The sequence below is a fragment of the Echinops telfairi genome, unplaced genomic scaffold (assembly GCF_000313985.2).
Source record: "Echinops telfairi isolate 266 unplaced genomic scaffold, ASM31398v2 ScPeMD7_2;HRSCAF=8, whole genome shotgun sequence".
NCBI lineage: Eukaryota > Metazoa > Chordata > Mammalia > Afrosoricida > Tenrecidae > Echinops > Echinops telfairi.
Window position 1 is genome coordinate 293,618 of NW_022103898.1, and position 16,534 is coordinate 310,151.

Below are 16,534 nucleotides of genomic sequence, written 5' to 3' on the forward strand. Positions count from 1 at the left end.
CGGGGCGGGGCCTCCTCGCCGAGCTGAGCCTCAAAGCCAAGAAAGGACTTCGCGAAGGGGCGGCACCTAGCGGGCAGGCGTCCACTTCTTCTGCCGGCGGGCCGCGTTGCTCGCAGACATGGCAGGCTCCAGACTCCCGCGGCAGCTCTTCCTCCAGGGCGTGGCCGCCGTCTTCATGTTCGCCTTCGCTTCCCTCTACATGCAGATCCCGGGTGAGGGCGCCAACGGCGGGACACCCCGCATTCCGCTCTCGGGGGAGCCAGTGCCCGCTCCTCGTCCCGCTCTGCGCTCCGCTGTCCAGGGGGACAGGGGACCCGAGGAAGGCCCCTCCTGGCGGCGGACCGCGGGGTGGAGGACGCGGGGATGGTTGTTGTAGACCTCTGAGCAGGGGTCCCTTTCCCACGGTATCGGGTCTGACCTGGGGTGGGGTGGGGAAGGGGGCAGAACCTGACAGTGATAGATGCTTCACGCAGATGTGGTGGGGCAGGGAAGAACATGGAGGGTGAGGTGTCCTAACCCAGGCAATCAGGTAGGGACAGGAGGGTCTACATGCACTGATTTGGGTGATGGAGGATCTGAAGGTTCTGAACTGGGGGGGGCCTGGCACCGACCTGGTTGTGGGTGGTTGTGGTGTTGACTCCAGGGGCCTAGCACTGACCTTAGGGGTCATGGTATTGGCCTGAGTGAGGGAAAGTCTGTAGGCTCTAACCTGGGAGGCCTGGCGCTGACGGGGGTGGGGGGTTCCTGGTGCTGATTGTGGGAGGCCTGGTGCTGACCTGAGGGGCTGTGGTGCTAACCTGGGTGAGGGAGGGTCTACAGGCTCTGACCTGTGGGTCCTGTCGCTCATGTTCCCCCTCCATAGGCCTATATGGTGCAGGGGGCATCCTGCCAGCTCGGAAGATGCTGCGGCCACAGGGCAAGGGGTGCTGGCAGCAGCTGTGGGAGACCCCGTCGCTGCTGTGGGAGGCGCCGAGGTTGGGGCTGGACACAGCGCAGGGCCTGGAGCTGCTGAGCCTGCTGGGCACACTGCTGGCCCTGGGCGCCCTGCTGCTGCACCCCCTGCGCAGTTGTCTCACCTACCTGCTGCTCTGGGCTGCCTACCTATCAGCCTGCCAGGCAAGTGGGGCTGCCCCTACCTTCCTGCCACCGCTACCCCAAGGGAGCGCTGCTCTGCCCTGACCATCCCTCTCCTTGCAGGTGGGCCAGGTGTTTCTGTATTTCCAGTGGTGAGTGGCCCTGGGCTCCGCTGCAGGAGAGCTGGGGGTGGTGGCCATGGGGAGGGGGTCCTGTGCACTCATCCTTGCCCCCTAGGGACTCCCTGCTGCTGGAGGCTGGCTTCCTGGCCGTGCTGGTGGCCCCACTGAGGCAGCGCCCCCTCCAGAGGAAGCCCCCCCAGAGTGGGCTGGCGGGAGCCATGCCCCATGAAGACCTCCCCTTCTGGCTGGTGCGCTGGCTGCTCTTCCGGCTCATGTTCGCCTCCGGCGTGGTCAAGCTGACCAGCCGCTGCCCAGCATGGTGGGGCCTCACTGGTGAGGAACCTGGTAAGGACCCTGGTGGGGCCTGGGAGCTTGGGCCAGCACTGACCTCCCACCCATCCGCCCACAGCCCTCACCTACCATTACGAGACTCAGTGCCTGCCCACCCCCGCTGCCTGGTACGCCCATCACCTGCCTGCGTGGCTGCACAGGCTCTGCGTAGCTGCCACCTTCCTCATCGAGGTTGCCGTGCCGCCTCTGTTCTTCAGCCCTCTCCGCCGCCTGCGCCTGGCGGCCTTCTACTCCCAGGTGGGTGGGCCCCGGTGCCGTCCCACACAGATGGTGGGGTACCGATCTGAAGGTCGGCAAGGCTGAGGACATGGAACCTTTGAAAGGTCAAGTCATAGCAGAGGTCAGACAGGGCGGGGGGATGGGGGTGCACAGGTGCAGCTAAGGCGGTCAGGGTAGATGGGGGCAGTCCAGCCTGGCTGCAGGGCTTGCCCCGCCAGCTCTAAGTGCAAACTCCACCCACACACACCAGGTTCTCCTGCAGCTTCTCATCATGCTGACCGGCAACTACAACTTCTTCAATCTGCTCACCCTGGTGCTCACCACCGCCCTGCTGGACGACCAGCACCTGCACACAGAGCGAGGGCACAGCCGGAAGATGCCCACCTGTGAGGGCCAGCCTGCCGCCTGTCTTCCACCCCCCTCTCCCCTTGCCCTGTCCCCACCCTCATCTCCAGCCTGTGCTCCCCCGGCTCCACTGCTCTCCCCTCCCCCAGCCCCAGCCAACTGTTCCCGTCCTCCCCACAGCCTGGCCCAAGACCCTGCTGGCTGCACTGGCCCTGCTACTGGAGCTGGCTGTCTACGGGCTGCTGGCCTATGGCACTGCCCACTACTTCAGCCTGGAGGTGGACTGGGAGCAGCGCACCATCCAGTCCAGAACCAGTGAGCACTGGGCACAGGGTGGGGGCGGGCTGCTCCCAAACACCTGCCTTCAACCGCCCCTCCCCGACAGACTTCACCTTCCACCAGTTCTCCCAGTGGCTCAAGAGCGTGACCCTGCCCACCATGTGGCTGGGAGGGGCCTCCCTGGCTTGGGAGCTGCTGGCTGCCCTCTGGAGGTACTGTGGCCAGAGGCAGGGCAAGGGTGGTGCAGGGCTGCGGGGGTGGCAGGCTGCCCACAGGCCTGACAGCCTTCGGGTTTACCCCCCACCCCCCCGCGTCGGGTTTACCCCCCTCCCCGCCCCCCAGGTGGACGCAGGTGCGTGGGTGGCTGTGGAAGCTCTGGTCTGCAGTCCAGCTGTTTGTCTTTGGCGTGGCTACGGTGGCCTTGTTCACGATCAGCCTGGTGGGTCGCTGGAGAGGGGAGGGGCGGCCCACTGAGCTGCACTGCAGGTGCTCAGGTCCCCTGATCCTCTGCCTCTGCCCAGGTGCCCTACTCCTACATGGAGCCAGATACCCATGGGCGCCTCTTGCCCGTGGCCCATCGCCTCTTCAGCTCCGTGGAGCATCTGCAGCTGGCTAACTCCTACGGCCTCTTCCGGCGGATGACTGGTCTGGGGGGTCGGCCCGAGGTGGTGCTGGAGGGCAGCTATGATGGGCAACACTGGACGGTGAGCCCCGCAGCTGGGCTCCAGGGTGGGCACCTGGCAGGCAGGGTTACCAGCCACTAACCCCCTCACCCATATTACCCCCTTCCTCCCTCCCCCCCCTCCCGCACGCGGCAGGAGATCGAGTTCATGTACAAGCCGGGAAACATGAGCCGGCCACCAGCCGTGGTGACGCCCCACCAGCCACGTCTTGACTGGCAGATGTGGTTCGCTGCACTCGGCCCCCACACACACAGCCCCTGGTTCGCGGGCCTGGTCCACCGGCTGCTGCAGGGCCAGGAGTCAGGTGTGAGCGGGCTGGAGAAGGTGGGGTGGAGCTGTGGAGGGAGTGGGGCGAGCTGCAGTGGAGGAAGGCGGGGAGGGGCCAGTTTGGGGCGCGGATGTAGACGGAGCCCCACCTCCCACAGTGATCCGCCTGGTTCAGAGCGACCCCAGCCGGTACCCTTTCCACAAGCAGCCCCCGACCTACATCCGCGCGCAGCGCTACAAGTACTGGTTCACGCAGCCTGAGGAGCAGAGGTACGTACATGGGGCGCGGCTGGGTGCGGACTGGGCCTGGCCAGCCAGCCAGTGACCGCTCGTCCTGCTGCAGCCGCTGGTGGCGCCGCCAGTGGGTGGAGCAGTTCTTCCCACCGGTGACCCTGGGGGACCCCACGCTGCAGAACCTGCTCTCACAGTTTGGGCTTCAGGTAGGAGGTGCCCCTGGCTGGGGGTGCTCGGGTGACCACCCATCTGGACTCTACCCACTGTGACCACTCCTCCTCCTCCCCAGGACAAGAGTCCTCCTCGCCCTCGCAGTCTCAGCAGCCCGCTGCCCCAGGCCCTGCACTGGGTCCGAGCCCAGTTGACCCCCCTGGAAGCCCCCAACCTGCTCTGGGGGCTCCTTGGTGCGGCAGGGGCCATCAAGGTGGTGCAGGCCCTGCTGGCCCCCCGCCCCCCCACACCCAACAGGCAGGAGAAGCGCAAAGGTGCCCCCCAGGAGCCAGGAGCTGCAGCCCAAAACGGCTGCAGCAGTGGGTCCAGGAGCCCCCGGCGCAAGAAGTAGCCGGCTCTGTGGAGACGCGGGATCAGCGACCCAGCAACTAGGCCTCTGTCAGCAGATGCAATCAGCCACAACACAAGTGCCTTAATCGCTGCTGCAGCGCAGGGGCAGGTGGGCGTGCTCCCTACTCTCAAGGCTCTCCGGGGCATCCTTGCTACACGGGGCTTGGAGGCCCACTGGTCAGCCCACACCTTCTCTGACCTTGGTGATGAGGAGCCGTCGGTCCAGAGGGGGCGAAACTGCAGCCTCACCTCGGGGACTGAGGCCGAGTTGCTTCTGAGGGGGCTAGACCAGGGTTTGGATCCGTGTGCACCAATAAAAGGCATCTTTTATGTTAAACTGTGCCAGGCCTCCCCTAGCTCTGTGTGGCTGGCTAGAGTTCGACCCCTAGAGCACTGGCCTGCAGCTGGGATGCCACACCCCACCCAGGTCTCTGCAGACTGACAGCAGACTCCGGCCTCCCAGCCCCATCCTGTGGGCACAAAGCCAGGCGTCGATGTGTGGGGCTGGAGAGCCCCAACCTGCCAGAAACCTCCCCTTCCTTCCTTCCACTTCCCCTGGGCCACAGCACCGGAATTACGGGGGTGGGTCACAAATGAGGCCGGGGTCAGGTAAATGGAGACCGACCGCAAAGCGAGCTGTCCACCTGGGGTGCTCCCGCAGCGGCGTGGGGGTGGGCACGATGGCGGTACTTGAAGCAGCCAGAGCTCAGTTCCAGGCCTGGGCAGCAGAGGTACTACTTCCAGGAGCGAGGGACGGAGACCTGTGCTGGACGCTGGGTGTGGATTTCCACCACCCTGAGTTCATGACCCTTGCTTGAGGGTGGCCTTGTCCCTCCTTTGTCCTCAGCCCCCATCGTCCGTCTTCCATCCCCCTTAATGCCCCTCCAGCACGTTCTGTGCCCACTCTGGGGGTGGCTCCAGGGCTCTACCCCCAACTCCTGGTGACCGATGCTCAGTGTCTCGCACACCGAGAACCAGACCTGGAGGCCTGGCTGGTATGAAACCCCCATCGCCGCTGTCCTGTGCTCCACTCGGCCCTGTGACTGCAGCCGTCCTTGAGGACTGGCCACTGGCACCGTGAGCATCCTGGGGGCTGGTCTGCTGGTCTCTTCTACCTTGGCAGCGACAGCATTTCAACATCCAGCCTCCCCGTTAGCGGCTGCACACTTAACCGAGACACCAGCAGGCCCGAAAACACCCAGCCTCAAGGCATCTGGAATTCCTAACCCTGTCTTGGTGTGGATCTCGGCTATGTGGTATTCGTCGGGGCCTGGCTGAGATATGGCTCACAAACAGCGCCCTTCATTCACTTGACGTGGGCCACGCTTCTTGTCCAGCCGGCACCGAAGCCCATCTCAGAATCCCAGACGTGAAAAGAAACCCCAGCACGTAGCCCTCGGTGGACACACATCTATTCTCTGTCTCACCTGCTTCCCTGCCCTGGGCATTTCATGTGCATGGACTCTTCCACTATGTAGCCCTTTGGGACTGGTTTCTTCCATTGGGCCTGACTTTAAGGTCCCTCCTTGGGACATCCGCTTTCAAGGTCGAATTGAATGATGTCCCATCGTATGGATGTACAATGAACAAATGAAGAAGACCAAAGAAGCAATGCCTTCAGTAATGGCGGTGGCATCTTGTTGTTAGGTACCACCACGTCAGTTCCCACCCATCCTGGCCCTGTGACAGAGGACGAAGCACTGCCTGGTCCTGTGCCGGCCTCACAGGCGTTGCTAGGGTGAGCTCATTGGTGCAGCCACCGCACCAACTCACCTCATGGAGGGTCTTCTCGTTTTAGCTGCCCCTCCACTTTAACCAAGCATGATGTCTTTCTCCAGGGGCTGGTCTCTCCCGGCAGTGTGTCCAAAGTCTGTGAGACAAAGCCTTGCCCCCTTGGCATGGACTATCAAATGTACCACTGACTGCCGGGGGAAGTGCGTGTCTGGGAGGAAGCCTCGTGGGACCTTGGTCTCACAGACTTTGGACATGTCAGGAGAGACCAGCCCCTAGGGAAGGGCATCACACTGGGTAAAGCAAAAAAGCAGCTCAGACGAGGAAGGCCCTCCGTGAGATGGATTGGCACCATGGCCGCAGCAGTGGGCTCCAACCAGGCCCGGCAGGGGTGGGCTCTGCTGTCCACGGGTCTCTGTGGGCCTAGAAAAACAGGGATGTGGCCATGTGTTTACCCCTGCATCAGTGCACGTCCAGCGCCATTCACCAGCACCAATGGGAGCTGCCCAGCAGTCGGGCAGTTTTTGAGTGGTCAAGCCCACCCCCACCCCCCAGTTCTCTGCTTCTTCCTCCAATCCAGTGGTTCTCAACCTGGGGGTCAAATGATCCTTTCACAGGGGTCGCCCAATTCATAACAGTAGCAAAATTATAGTTATTAAGTAGCAATGAAAATAATTTTGTGGTTGAGGTCACCACAACATGAGGAACTGTATGAAAGGTGCGGCCTGAGGAAGGTTGAGAACCGCTGCTCCAGCCGGTTTTTGTGGGAAAGCCGCAGAGGCCACCCATGTCTGGCTCTGTCTGCAAGTAAACGGCCCCAATAGCTTACCTGCTCTCCTGAACTGAGCTGGGTCCCTTTCTCTTCCCAGTGTTCAGTGCCCCCCTTCCTAGTGGGCCAGGCATGCAGACACAGCGAGCCCGCTGCCTGCTGTTTCTGCACTGACGCTGGTGCAAGGCATTCCTGCCTTACCTTGCTTTACCCACGTGTTGACCTGAAACATCCTAACCACCAGAGGGCACAGGTTGATTGCAAGCATGCCAGTTCAATGGCCTCTCAGGTGCCCCAGGTCACAAGGAGAGTTACCCACTTCCTGAAGACGTGTGCACAGGGCAGGTGGTGGAGTGGCAGGAGGTGCGGTGGGGTGGAGCCAAGACAGAGGATAGCAGGATGAGGGGATAGGGGAAAGCCAACACTCAGCAGTGGTGGTCTCCCTCCCTGCCTTGCCTCCCTGGGCTCCAGGCAGCAATAGGCTGCCCATCCCTAAGAGCCTGACAAAAGACCCCTCCCGTGGTGGTCTTCCCTTTCAGCCCTGCTCTGATTGCTCAGCCCTGACCTGAAATCTTCCCTGGCCTGAAAAACATGCTTAACGAAACCAGTCACTAAGAGCCACACACTGTATGATTTGGTCCTCCAGCAAACCCTGCAGCCTCCCCCACAGCCCCACCTGACCCAGGAGCTGGCCCTGCCTGCTGCCTCCTCCAGCCACACTGGCCCCTGCTGCTTCCTCAGGTCCTGAAGCCCACACCAGGGCTTTTGCCCCACTGAAGTCTCCACAGACCACCTTGGGGTAAACCCTGCACTGCCCGCATGGCCCCAGCGACCCTCACCCAGCTGTGTGTCTTTCCTTTAAACGTGTTTCCAGTAAGCCCCACCATGGGCCAGCTCATCGAATGAGCTCATTACCTGAGCCGTTGAACACATAGGCTGGAAGAATGCGTGAAGACCTGGGGAAGGCCACAGCCTTCCTGCTGGGCTCCACTGGGCCTCCGGCTGCAGGCGGCCCTCGGATCAGCTCTCCAGGTAGATGTAGAGGACAAGGGGCAGGCGAGAGAGTCAGCAGGGTCCAGGCACCTGGCCTTCGGGCCTGGTCAGGTCCCACAGCCAACACAGACAGAATGCTCACTCCAGGCTCAGGGTCCTGGGTGGCCGGGTAAGAACACACTCCTCTGGCTTCCAGGAGGCACCAAGTTCTTGCCATTGTGGCTTCTGGGGCCGCAGACAGTGAACTGCTCACTGGGTTGTCTCGGGACTGAGTGCACCAAGAGCACCCAAAGAAAGGCCTGGCAACCAGCAAACCTTGTAATAAGAGTTGTGAGAGCCCCCAGTACAATGACCTTTTAATGAAAATGTTTCAAAATAGGGGCAAACTTAAAGCCCCTCATACAAGGCATGAAAACACTACCAAACATAATGAAAACCACTGCAGAAGACAAAATAGAGGACTGGAACCCTGTCAAAATACAACATTTCTGTATCAAAAGACTTTATCGAAAGAGTAAATTGGGTGCGGGAGGCTGGCAATGATATAGCAGATAGTTAATCGCAAAAATCTATAGGAAACTACTCCTCAATAAGAAAAACACAATAATCCAATGAAAAAACATAATCCAATGAAAAGGGGCAGAAACAGAATCCACTAAAGGTGACAATAGGGAAGAAGGCGGGTGATCATTAGCTGCCAGAGAAATACAAACTAAAACAGTAAGATAGCACCTCACGCCGACACTGATGGCAGAAATTTAAAAAACACACACAACAGAAAATAAAAGCTGGGGAGGATGCGGTGAGACGGGAATGCCGCGCCTACATGGCTGGTGGGCTTGCAGAATTGTCCAGCCACCGTGGAGAACAGGAGGGCGCTTCCTTAAATAAATGTGAATCCAAACACCGTAAGGTCCTGCAATCTCTCGGCTAGGTCCAGACCCCAGAGAGAGAAAGAACAATGAATGAGTAGACTGCTGGCAGTGCTGTCTACCAACTGCCATCTCTGCGTAGCAGCGGGTACATGCGTACCAGAATGTGATGCATCCCAGAAACTCAAAGACGAAACTGCCAGGCAGCCACCATGCTCAGCAGAGCTGGGCTCCTGAAGGCAAGCACCACGGGAGACCGCTGTCATAAAGGAAACCCAAAGAAGCCAACCTTGAAGGCTAGTGGGGGAGGGGGGACCGGCAGAGAGAGAGGGAGGAGATAAGAAAAATAAATCAATACATTTTCAAGAAAAAGTACCGTATTTTAGGAGGAAGAGGTGAGTGCATAGAGCGATGGCAGGTCCGTTCTCCGAGATCCATTGTCATTTGAATCCGACGCCGCCGTTTGAGGAGCTTTTTTAGGTCCGCGGATCTGTTTCACTCCAGCGATCTGTCGGGCCCACTGCAGTTTTCTCGCTCAGAGAGGATTCTGAAGACCACGTGCTACCCACGTGGCAGGCAGGCAGGTCACTGAACCACACCCAAAGAATATGACAGGTGAGGGTGAGCGCAGGGTCTCCCAAATCCGAATTTTCACTTGGAAGTCCCATTGCTCATGGAGACAAAGACCACCATTGTGGAATCAGCTCAGGGCGGTGGGTTCGCTTTGGGGCTTGGCTTCCTTCTGGGTGACAGGCTTATTTTGCCTTATGCCGACAAAGACCGCGATAACTGAATACTGCCTCCCGCTGAAGGAGCCCTGGTGGTCTTGGGCCGCCAACCTCCAAGTCAGCAGTTCAAACCCAGAGGCCACTGCATGGGAGAAAAAGGAGACTGTCTGCGCCTGTGGAGATTGGCGGCCTCAGAAACCCACTGAGCCACTCTCGGGATGCGTGGCAGTGCGTTTGGTATCGGTTGGACAGTGTGTTCTTGTGAGTCAAAACCGGGCATTGAAAGAGTGCTGGCCCATGGCCACTCAGGGACCCCAATGGGCCCTATGCAGCTGGGGTGGGGCAGGGTGTCCCTGGCACTCTGGCATGACCATGCAGAGCAAGGAGAGAAAGTCGGGTCTTGCGGCAGGAATTCATTCATCTTCAATCTCTTCACCCCCATCAACCCATCGCAGACAGGCTGAGGCAGAGCCCCCTCTTTGGGCCTTGCTTGTGAGCTCTGGGTGATAAGCTTTGTGCCCCAGCCTGGGCCCGTGCAATTTGACCCACTCTGGCTTCTGCCCCAGGAGGCCCTGAACGAAGGTGCAAACGGTTCAACACAGGGCCAGCCACCCAGCCAAGAAGGAACTGGCCTTCACCAGAGCACCGCCCTGGGGCACCAAGCCCAGTCCCAGTGGGTGGCCTTGGGTAAGAGTGGCCTCGCGCCTGATTTTCAGTTCTGCCCGAGCAATGAGGCAAACACCCTGCAGCTGGGACCTTGCTGCCCGTGACAGGCGCTGGAGAGACACCCAGACTGCTCTCCGGGAACCAGCTCCAGGTGCCTCTGGGTAGGGCCTGAGCCTCATGGATGGGGGTCTCATCTTGTTAGCCCATGTCCTTAGGGCATTTTGTGCCACTTCTCTGGTATTTGCTCTGTGGCACCACCGCCTAGCCTGGCCTGGATGCTCCAGGGGCACAAGCCATGACCAGTGGCCTCGCTCCTGCGTGCGGGGGGTGGGGGGGCATCCTGGGCTTATGGGCATCGCCAGAGGCAGCTGGGGAGCTGGCACCCTCCCCAGCTCCATAGAGCAGCCTCCAGGACCCTGGGACAGTGACACTGTATGGCTGACACTGGGATGTGCCAGGCTGCTTCAGAGGGCCGGCGTCTTGTGGGTGACATGGGGAACCCCGGTGGAGCAGTGGGCACGTGTTGGCAAGGCCATCAGTTGAAAACCATCATCCGCTTCATGAGAGTAAGATGAGACTTTCTACCCCTTCATGTAGTTACAGTCTTGACACCCATCCACTTCACACACACACACACACACTGCACACCCCACTCACACCCCACAACATACACCACACACCCACACACACTGAACGCACACAATGCGCATGCACACTACAACTCCCACATGTCCACATCAGCTCTCCTGGGCCTGCTCCCTGCCTGAAGCTGTGTGTGGAGTTTTGGGGGCTGCAGGGCTCTGGTCAGAGGTGTTGGGTTTCTGGGGTGATTATTAACCTGGGTTCTTGCTTTTCAATGCCGAAAGAATTTGCACGGCAGGAGCACTTTTGTAATCCAGGTGACTTTTATGAGGGAAAGGGGAAGTTTCAGGTATTACAGTCTTGAACAGTACATGCTATTTCTGGAAAGGGTACAAGGCCTCATGGGGACCCCTGGGGAGCTCGAGACTGAAGATGGCCACTTCAGGAGAGTGCAGAAACCCCGTGAAAAAAAATGCTGAGGAACCAAGAGCAGGAAAATCCTGAGGCCGAGAGAGAGCACCTCAGGCCCTGCCTTTATACCGTTAACCCCTCCTGAATTGCTGGGGGTGGGGGGGATCATTATTGAGGGTAGTGACTGACCTTATTGGCTGAGTTCGGGGCACCTGTGTGATGTCACTTCCCAGAGGGTTCTGCTGGGTGCCTGACTTCCCTGAAACCCCTTCATTGTGGCCCTGCCCACCGGTTTCCACTAGGCAGGCACTTGGGGGAGAAAACTACCTGTCAGAGGGACTGCGATAGGGGGGCTTCTGCTGGGGGCTCATCCTCCACACAATGGCCACGGCCCCTTCTCTGACCTGTGCCTCTACCATTCTGGACTAGGGTCTCAGTCCTGGATCTTGTTTCTCAACTGGGGATCTCCTTCCTGCTTTGGGGGGGGTCTTGCTCCAGTCTCTGGCCTGTGCTGTATGCCTGACCCATGCTGCCCCTCCTGTACACTGACCCCGCTCTGGCCCAAGGCCAGTGGTCCCAGGGGTGGGGGGTGTCTGGTGGCAGTGCAGGGGGCTGGGTGGAAATCTGAGGCCATGTCCCCACTCTCAGATCCTGTTGGAGGTGGTGCTCCCAGGGAGAGCCTGGCGGTGGGGGTGCAGGCAGTCTGCCCCTGGCCTGGGCTCAGGTGGTCACTCCTGGGCTGGGAGAAAAGCCCCAGGACCTGGGTCTGCTGTTAGGGGTCTTCTAGAGGTGCCTGGTTATGAGGAAATAGCGCCCAGACTGGGCAGCCCTTTTGGAGGGTGGGGTTATGGGACAGCAGTGTGGCCAGTGAGCAGAGAGGAAACCTGGGCAGGTTATCCAGGTTGTGGGTCTCAGCCCTGCGTGCAAGGTCCCCTTGGCCGGCCTGGCCCACCCCTGAAGCCACTACACCACACCTTAGTGAGCATAGGTCCCCCCGCCCCCGGGGTAGGGTCAGACCCCCAAGTCACTTCAAGGTCTTTATTGGTGCAAGCAGGGCTGAGCACAGACGGGTGGGTGGGGTCCATCAGGGAGGTGGGGTGCGCCAGACTTGTCTCCATCGTCACAAGGTCGGCTTGGCGGGAGGGGTAGTCACCAGCAGAGGACTCCGGGGCAGTACTTGTCGATGAGCCCCTGGTAATAGGGCCGCAGTCTGTCCACATCAGGCAGGTCCGGGCATTTGGTGTAGAGGTCAAACTTGCTGCGGGGGCGGGGTGGTGAGGTCCAAGGGCTGGTCTCCCTCCCCTGCCCGGCCCCCCAGGTTCCCAAGCCCATACTTGAACTCCTGAACCCAGGGTAGCATGTTCAGATCTTCTTGGCTACACAGCTGCCGGTAGTCACCGCCCGTGTGCCACGGGTAGAAGGAGTGGAACCGGATCATGTAGAATGCCTGCACCCACACAGCGCTCAGCTGTCTGAGCTGGGCGGGGCGGGGCGGGGCGGGGCTGAGTTGAGCTGAGCTGGGCGGGGCTGAGAGGCGGGGCGGGGCGGGGCGAGGCTGAGTTGAGTTGCGCTGGGCGGGACTGAGAGGCTGGGCGGGGCTGAGATGGGCTGGGATGGGAGGGGCGGAGCGGGGCTGCTTCTTTGATGCCCCTACCTCCGGCGGGAGGGAGAATTTGTTGAACTTCATCACCTGGTACATGTACTCTGTGGGCGAGAGGTGTCGTTGGCAGGCCCCTGGCTGAGGGTCCCGCCCCACCCCCTCACCCCCGTTCCCCGGAAGCCTCACCGTCATGGCCCCAGGACATGAGGACGTTCCCCAGGCCGCAGTGAGGCTGATACATCCCGAGCTCAGAGCTGCAGGAGAGGTGGGCTCAAGCCTGAGGCAGTCCCCAGGGAGGGCGGGGCCAGCAGGGCCGGGGGAGGCACCTGTATCGAGGGTCCTTGAGATCCGGATTGTCCTGGAATGTTGAGTCGCAGAAGACCACAGAGGCTTGGGGCCGGCAGCCGACAGGAAAGGTATCTCCAACTACGGCCCACTGGGGACAGGCAGCATTGAGTGGGGGCAGTGTGCCTGAGGCTCCCCCTCCAGCCAGACCTCCCCCAAGCATGGACCATTGGGGACTGGCAGCACCGGAGTAGGTGTGTGGGGGGGGTTGCAGCTGGGGGGCCTCCAGGTCCCCTCACCTGGGGCTCCCCGGCCAGGGCCAGCACCTTTCCCAGGTCATGCAGCAGCCCCACCAGGTGGAACCAGTCTGGGGGAGACAGGGCAGGACCCGGGCTCAGAAGGGTGCCGGATCTGGCTCATGGCCCCTGCCCCCACTTGGGGGATGCTCACCCTTGTTGGGATGTGCCCTCCGGATGCCTTCCGCAGTCTGGAAGGCGTGGAAGGAGTTGGGGAAGTCCACATCCGGGTCCGACTCGTCCACCAGCTGGTCCAGCAGGTCTACAGCCTCCAGGACTGTCATCTTCTTGGAGGAGAAGGTCCCGAACTGGGCATGCTGGACCGAAGGAGGCCGTCAGTGGGGCTGTCGGCCGCCAGACCCTTCTGAGGGAGGACAGGCAGGGCACCCCACAGCCATACCTTCCCCCTGACGAAGTCCACGGTCTGGTGTGTGTGCATGAGCTTGTAGGTGGTGAACACTCGGTCCAGCAGCGGGCCAGACTGTAAGGCCATCGGTCAGCCTGGGCTTCCTGCTGCCTTGGCCCCCAGAGCCCACACACCCAACCCCGCTGCCTCCCAGGCTGACCACACCCTGGACCCTATGACCCCAGTGGGAGCTTTCACATGGTGCCCCATGAAGTTGTTCTGGGTGACCCAGGAACTCAGCTCTGCAGGGCTGGGCAGGCAGCACAGGGGTGACCCAGAAGCCAAGGTTCTGTGTGTGTGTGTGTGTGGGGGGGAACCCAGGAGACCCTTTCCATGGGGTGGGCCAAGCAGGAGTCCTCACAGTGTAGTTCCGGAAGCTGGTCTTCTTCTTGTCCATCCCCAGCCCCCTCTCCAGCTTGCCGACCATTGTGGGGTCTGGGACCTGGGGAGGAGGGTTAACGGACAAGCAAGGGCGGCAGGGAGCCTGGTGGGTGGGAGAGGCCCAGGGGTGGGCAGTAGAGGCCCCCTGGTCTGGGGAGGCCTCTCTCCCCTCCCTGTGCTCTTAGCCCCTCACCCAGGGAAGCCTGGTCCCAGGATATGCTGCTGAGTGGCCTGGCCTGGCGCTTGGGGCCCAGGAAGTGCCGGCTGCCCTGAAGAGACGTGACCCAAGGCTGACCCTTGCTCCAGTGGAACCAGCAGGGCGGAGAGCTCTTTGACCACTGGCAGGATGGGACTTTCAAGAAGCAGTGAGCGAGGACTGGGGGTTGTGATGGACAGGGGTGGGACGGGCACCAGGACTCACCACGGCCATCTTCATTCTGATAGTGAGCAGGACAGGGGCAGCGGGCAGGCAGGAGTCCCCCAGGCCAGGGGTTCTATATAGGCTTGGGATTACATAAGTGACTGGACACCGCCCAGCCCCTTGGCCTTGGGCCTTGGTAATGAGTGACCACCTGCCCTCCCGCCTGGCCTCCTGGGGTTAATGTGTCAGCCCAGCCAGTCCCCAGTGGCCTCAGTCCCTGGCTTGATGCCAGCTCTCCACCCCGGAGCAACTCCGACCCTTCTGCTGGGTGATCTACTTGTAGCAGAGCCCCTGCCACCCCGGCCCCCAACTCCAGGTAAAGGGAGTAGAATGCAGAGACTCCAAGTTCAGACTGGGCTCTGAGTTAGGGGTGTCCCTTGCATCCAGGGCTAGGGAATGGCATCCCCAACCAGACAGAGCTCCAGGGTGCAGCAGGACCTCTGGGGGACCAGCCTCCACAAGCAATAGGGTCCTAAGGACCCTAATTGTGTCTTTAAAAGGAACGAACTCAAACTCACCCCGTGGTCCCGTGGATCTGTGTCTTGCTTCAACAGTGTTTGAACGGAACAGATCCGGGGACTCCCTGCCTCCAACCTTCTGCCACTCTCCAGTTTCCCTTCCGGAAGTAACTTCGGGACCATCTTCTTGACCATCCCCTCTTATTGGGACCAGCGAACACTTTTATTTTGTGTGTGGTGACCTCCAAACCGATGCACCATGAGCTCTCAGATCCATCAGAATGATTCTGCCGACGCTGAGGCGGCGTCAACCGTCTGGTCAACCTGCACCTGCGGGCCTCTGACACCTACCTCTCTCTGGGCTTCTTTTTTGACCGCGATGCCGTTGATGATACACGTCTTCACAGGAGCTGGCGAAGGAGAAGAAGCGCGAGGGGGCCGAGAGTCTCTTGAAGCCGCAGAACCAGTGCGGCAGCTGCGCCCTCTCGTAGGATGCGCCGTCCCAAGATGAGTGGGGTAGAACCCTGGATGCCATGAAAGCTGCCCTAGGCCTGGAGAAAAAACTCAACCAGGCCCTTCTGGACTTGCATGCCGTGGGGTCCACTCACGCTGACCCCCATCTCTGTGACTTTCTGGAGAACCACTTTCTGGACAAGGCGGTGAAACTCCTCAAGAAGATGGGCAACCACCTGACCAACCTCCACAGGCTGGCCAGCCCCCAGGCAGGGCTGGGCGGGTAGCTCTTCGAGAGGCTCACCCTCAAACACGACTAGGAACCTGTTGCATGGCACCGAGCCACCTGCTGCGAGGGACCCTCTGCCTCCCCCCTGCCAGCTTTAGCCCCTCTGCCCCAACCTGCCCCGTGCCAGCTGCAGCGCCACCGCCCTGGAGACCCTCCCACATCTGAGGACCAAATGGAAACAATAAAGCTTCCTTTTGCAGCAAAAAAAGGAACAAAATCAGGGACAACACACAAGGCACGCAAGGGTTCATCTCTTCCACGGTGGCGTCTGGAGCCAGAGAGAAAATGTATCCTCCGACAGCCCTAGACAGTCTTATATGATCATCAGGCATCCAGGCATGTCAAACGTGTACTAGGAACAAACCTGTAATGGGAAGGGGAAGTTCTAGAGTGAAGATGGCGGCCTAGTCTTTATCCTCCCTGAGCTGACTTGACCTTAGGTATCCTGAGCTCTTCTTCTCCAGGAGAACAATCTACGATCCTTATTCTAAGGGTGGGGTGGACAACAGAGTCGGATTGCTCTCCACAGCAGATAACCCTCAAGTGTATAATAAGCAAGCGTGAGCTTATAAGAAGCATCTTAAAATTGGCTTTATGGGGCGGTGGGGAGGACATTGTGAGGAATAACTTAGTCAGGAGAATGTGATTGGGCTGCATCCCCAACTCCTCCAGTCCCAGCCTCCGAGACCCCTTCAGTAGGAGCGTAGAGAAACTGTCCGAGCACACGCCCTCCCTAGTTCTGAGTTTCCCACAAGGGCCCACTCGCTGGAGACCAGCCCTGCAGCTAGTCTGTATTGGAAACTGGCAGAGGCGGGGAGGGGGGGTGGGGACGGACATGGTGGGGCACCTGAGGGAGCAGGGCACCTATTTGGGGGCTCTCTCAGACGGAGATGTCCTGGCAATGGTGTGGTCTAACTCCCGTAGAACAGGGTCTGTGGCAGCTGTACTGAGAATAAGTGGAGGACCTCGGCACCTCAAAGCCTCACCCCCAAGAACAGCCTGAGCCCCTCACTGACTCAGATTTGCCTGTGTGCCTCTGTGCACCTCACCACGCTGTG

At 60.3% G+C, this 16,534-nt stretch overlaps 2 protein-coding genes and 1 pseudogene across 3 annotated transcripts; 2 read left to right on the forward strand and 1 right to left on the reverse strand.

Annotated features, from left to right (window-relative positions):
* The first annotated feature begins 26 nt into the window (after nt 1-26).
* Nucleotides 27-4,472, forward strand: LMF2 (lipase maturation factor 2). The gene is made up of 14 exons (XM_004700611.2): nt 27-212; nt 863-1,116; nt 1,198-1,226; nt 1,312-1,529; nt 1,606-1,784; nt 2,017-2,152; nt 2,292-2,426; nt 2,497-2,602; nt 2,733-2,829; nt 2,912-3,094; nt 3,209-3,377; nt 3,499-3,610; nt 3,684-3,780; nt 3,864-4,472. The coding sequence occupies exons 1-14, from the start codon at nt 119-121 to the stop codon at nt 4,134-4,136; spliced, it is 2,082 nt and encodes a 693-aa protein (XP_004700668.1). The 5' UTR covers nt 27-118; the 3' UTR covers nt 4,137-4,472.
* Nucleotides 4,473-11,911: 7,439 nt separating this feature from the next.
* Nucleotides 11,912-14,339, reverse strand: MIOX (myo-inositol oxygenase). Of its 2 annotated transcripts, none has more exons than XM_013004120.3 (10): nt 14,277-14,339; nt 13,836-13,916; nt 13,469-13,549; nt 13,223-13,385; nt 13,072-13,139; nt 12,814-12,923; nt 12,674-12,741; nt 12,542-12,591; nt 12,222-12,334; nt 11,912-12,145 (listed from the first exon to the last, which is right to left on the reverse strand). In XM_013004120.3, exons 1-10 carry the CDS (start codon nt 14,289-14,291, stop codon nt 12,037-12,039), a joined length of 858 nt encoding a protein of 285 aa, XP_012859574.3. In that variant the 5' UTR covers nt 14,292-14,339; the 3' UTR covers nt 11,912-12,036. The 2 variants fall into 2 exon arrangements, with proteins under 2 accessions (XP_012859574.3, XP_045147497.1); XM_045291562.1 differs by having other exon boundaries at nt 12,222-12,364.
* Nucleotides 14,340-14,782: 443 nt separating this feature from the next.
* On the forward strand, nt 14,783-15,636 carry LOC101652162 (annotated as a pseudogene).
* Nucleotides 15,637-16,534: the final 898 nt, after the last annotated feature.

Coding starts and splice junctions, on each gene's coding strand:
- LMF2 (XM_004700611.2), top strand. CDS start 119: ATGGCAGGCTCCAGACTCCCGCGGCAGCTCTTCCTCCAGGGCGTGGCC. Junction 1,117..1,197: donor CCTACCTATCAGCCTGCCAG/GCAAGTGGGGCT, acceptor CTCTCCTTGCAG/GTGGGCCAGGTGTTTCTGTA. Junction 3,378..3,498: donor GCTGCAGGGCCAGGAGTCAG/GTGTGAGCGGGC, acceptor CACCTCCCACAG/TGATCCGCCTGGTTCAGAGC.
- MIOX (XM_045291562.1), bottom strand. Junction 13,140..13,222: donor GAGGGCACATCCCAACAAGG/GTGAGCATCCCC, acceptor TGTCTCCCCCAG/ACTGGTTCCACCTGGTGGGG. Junction 12,146..12,221: donor CCCTGGGTTCAGGAGTTCAA/GTATGGGCTTGG, acceptor CCGCCCCCGCAG/CAAGTTTGACCTCTACACCA.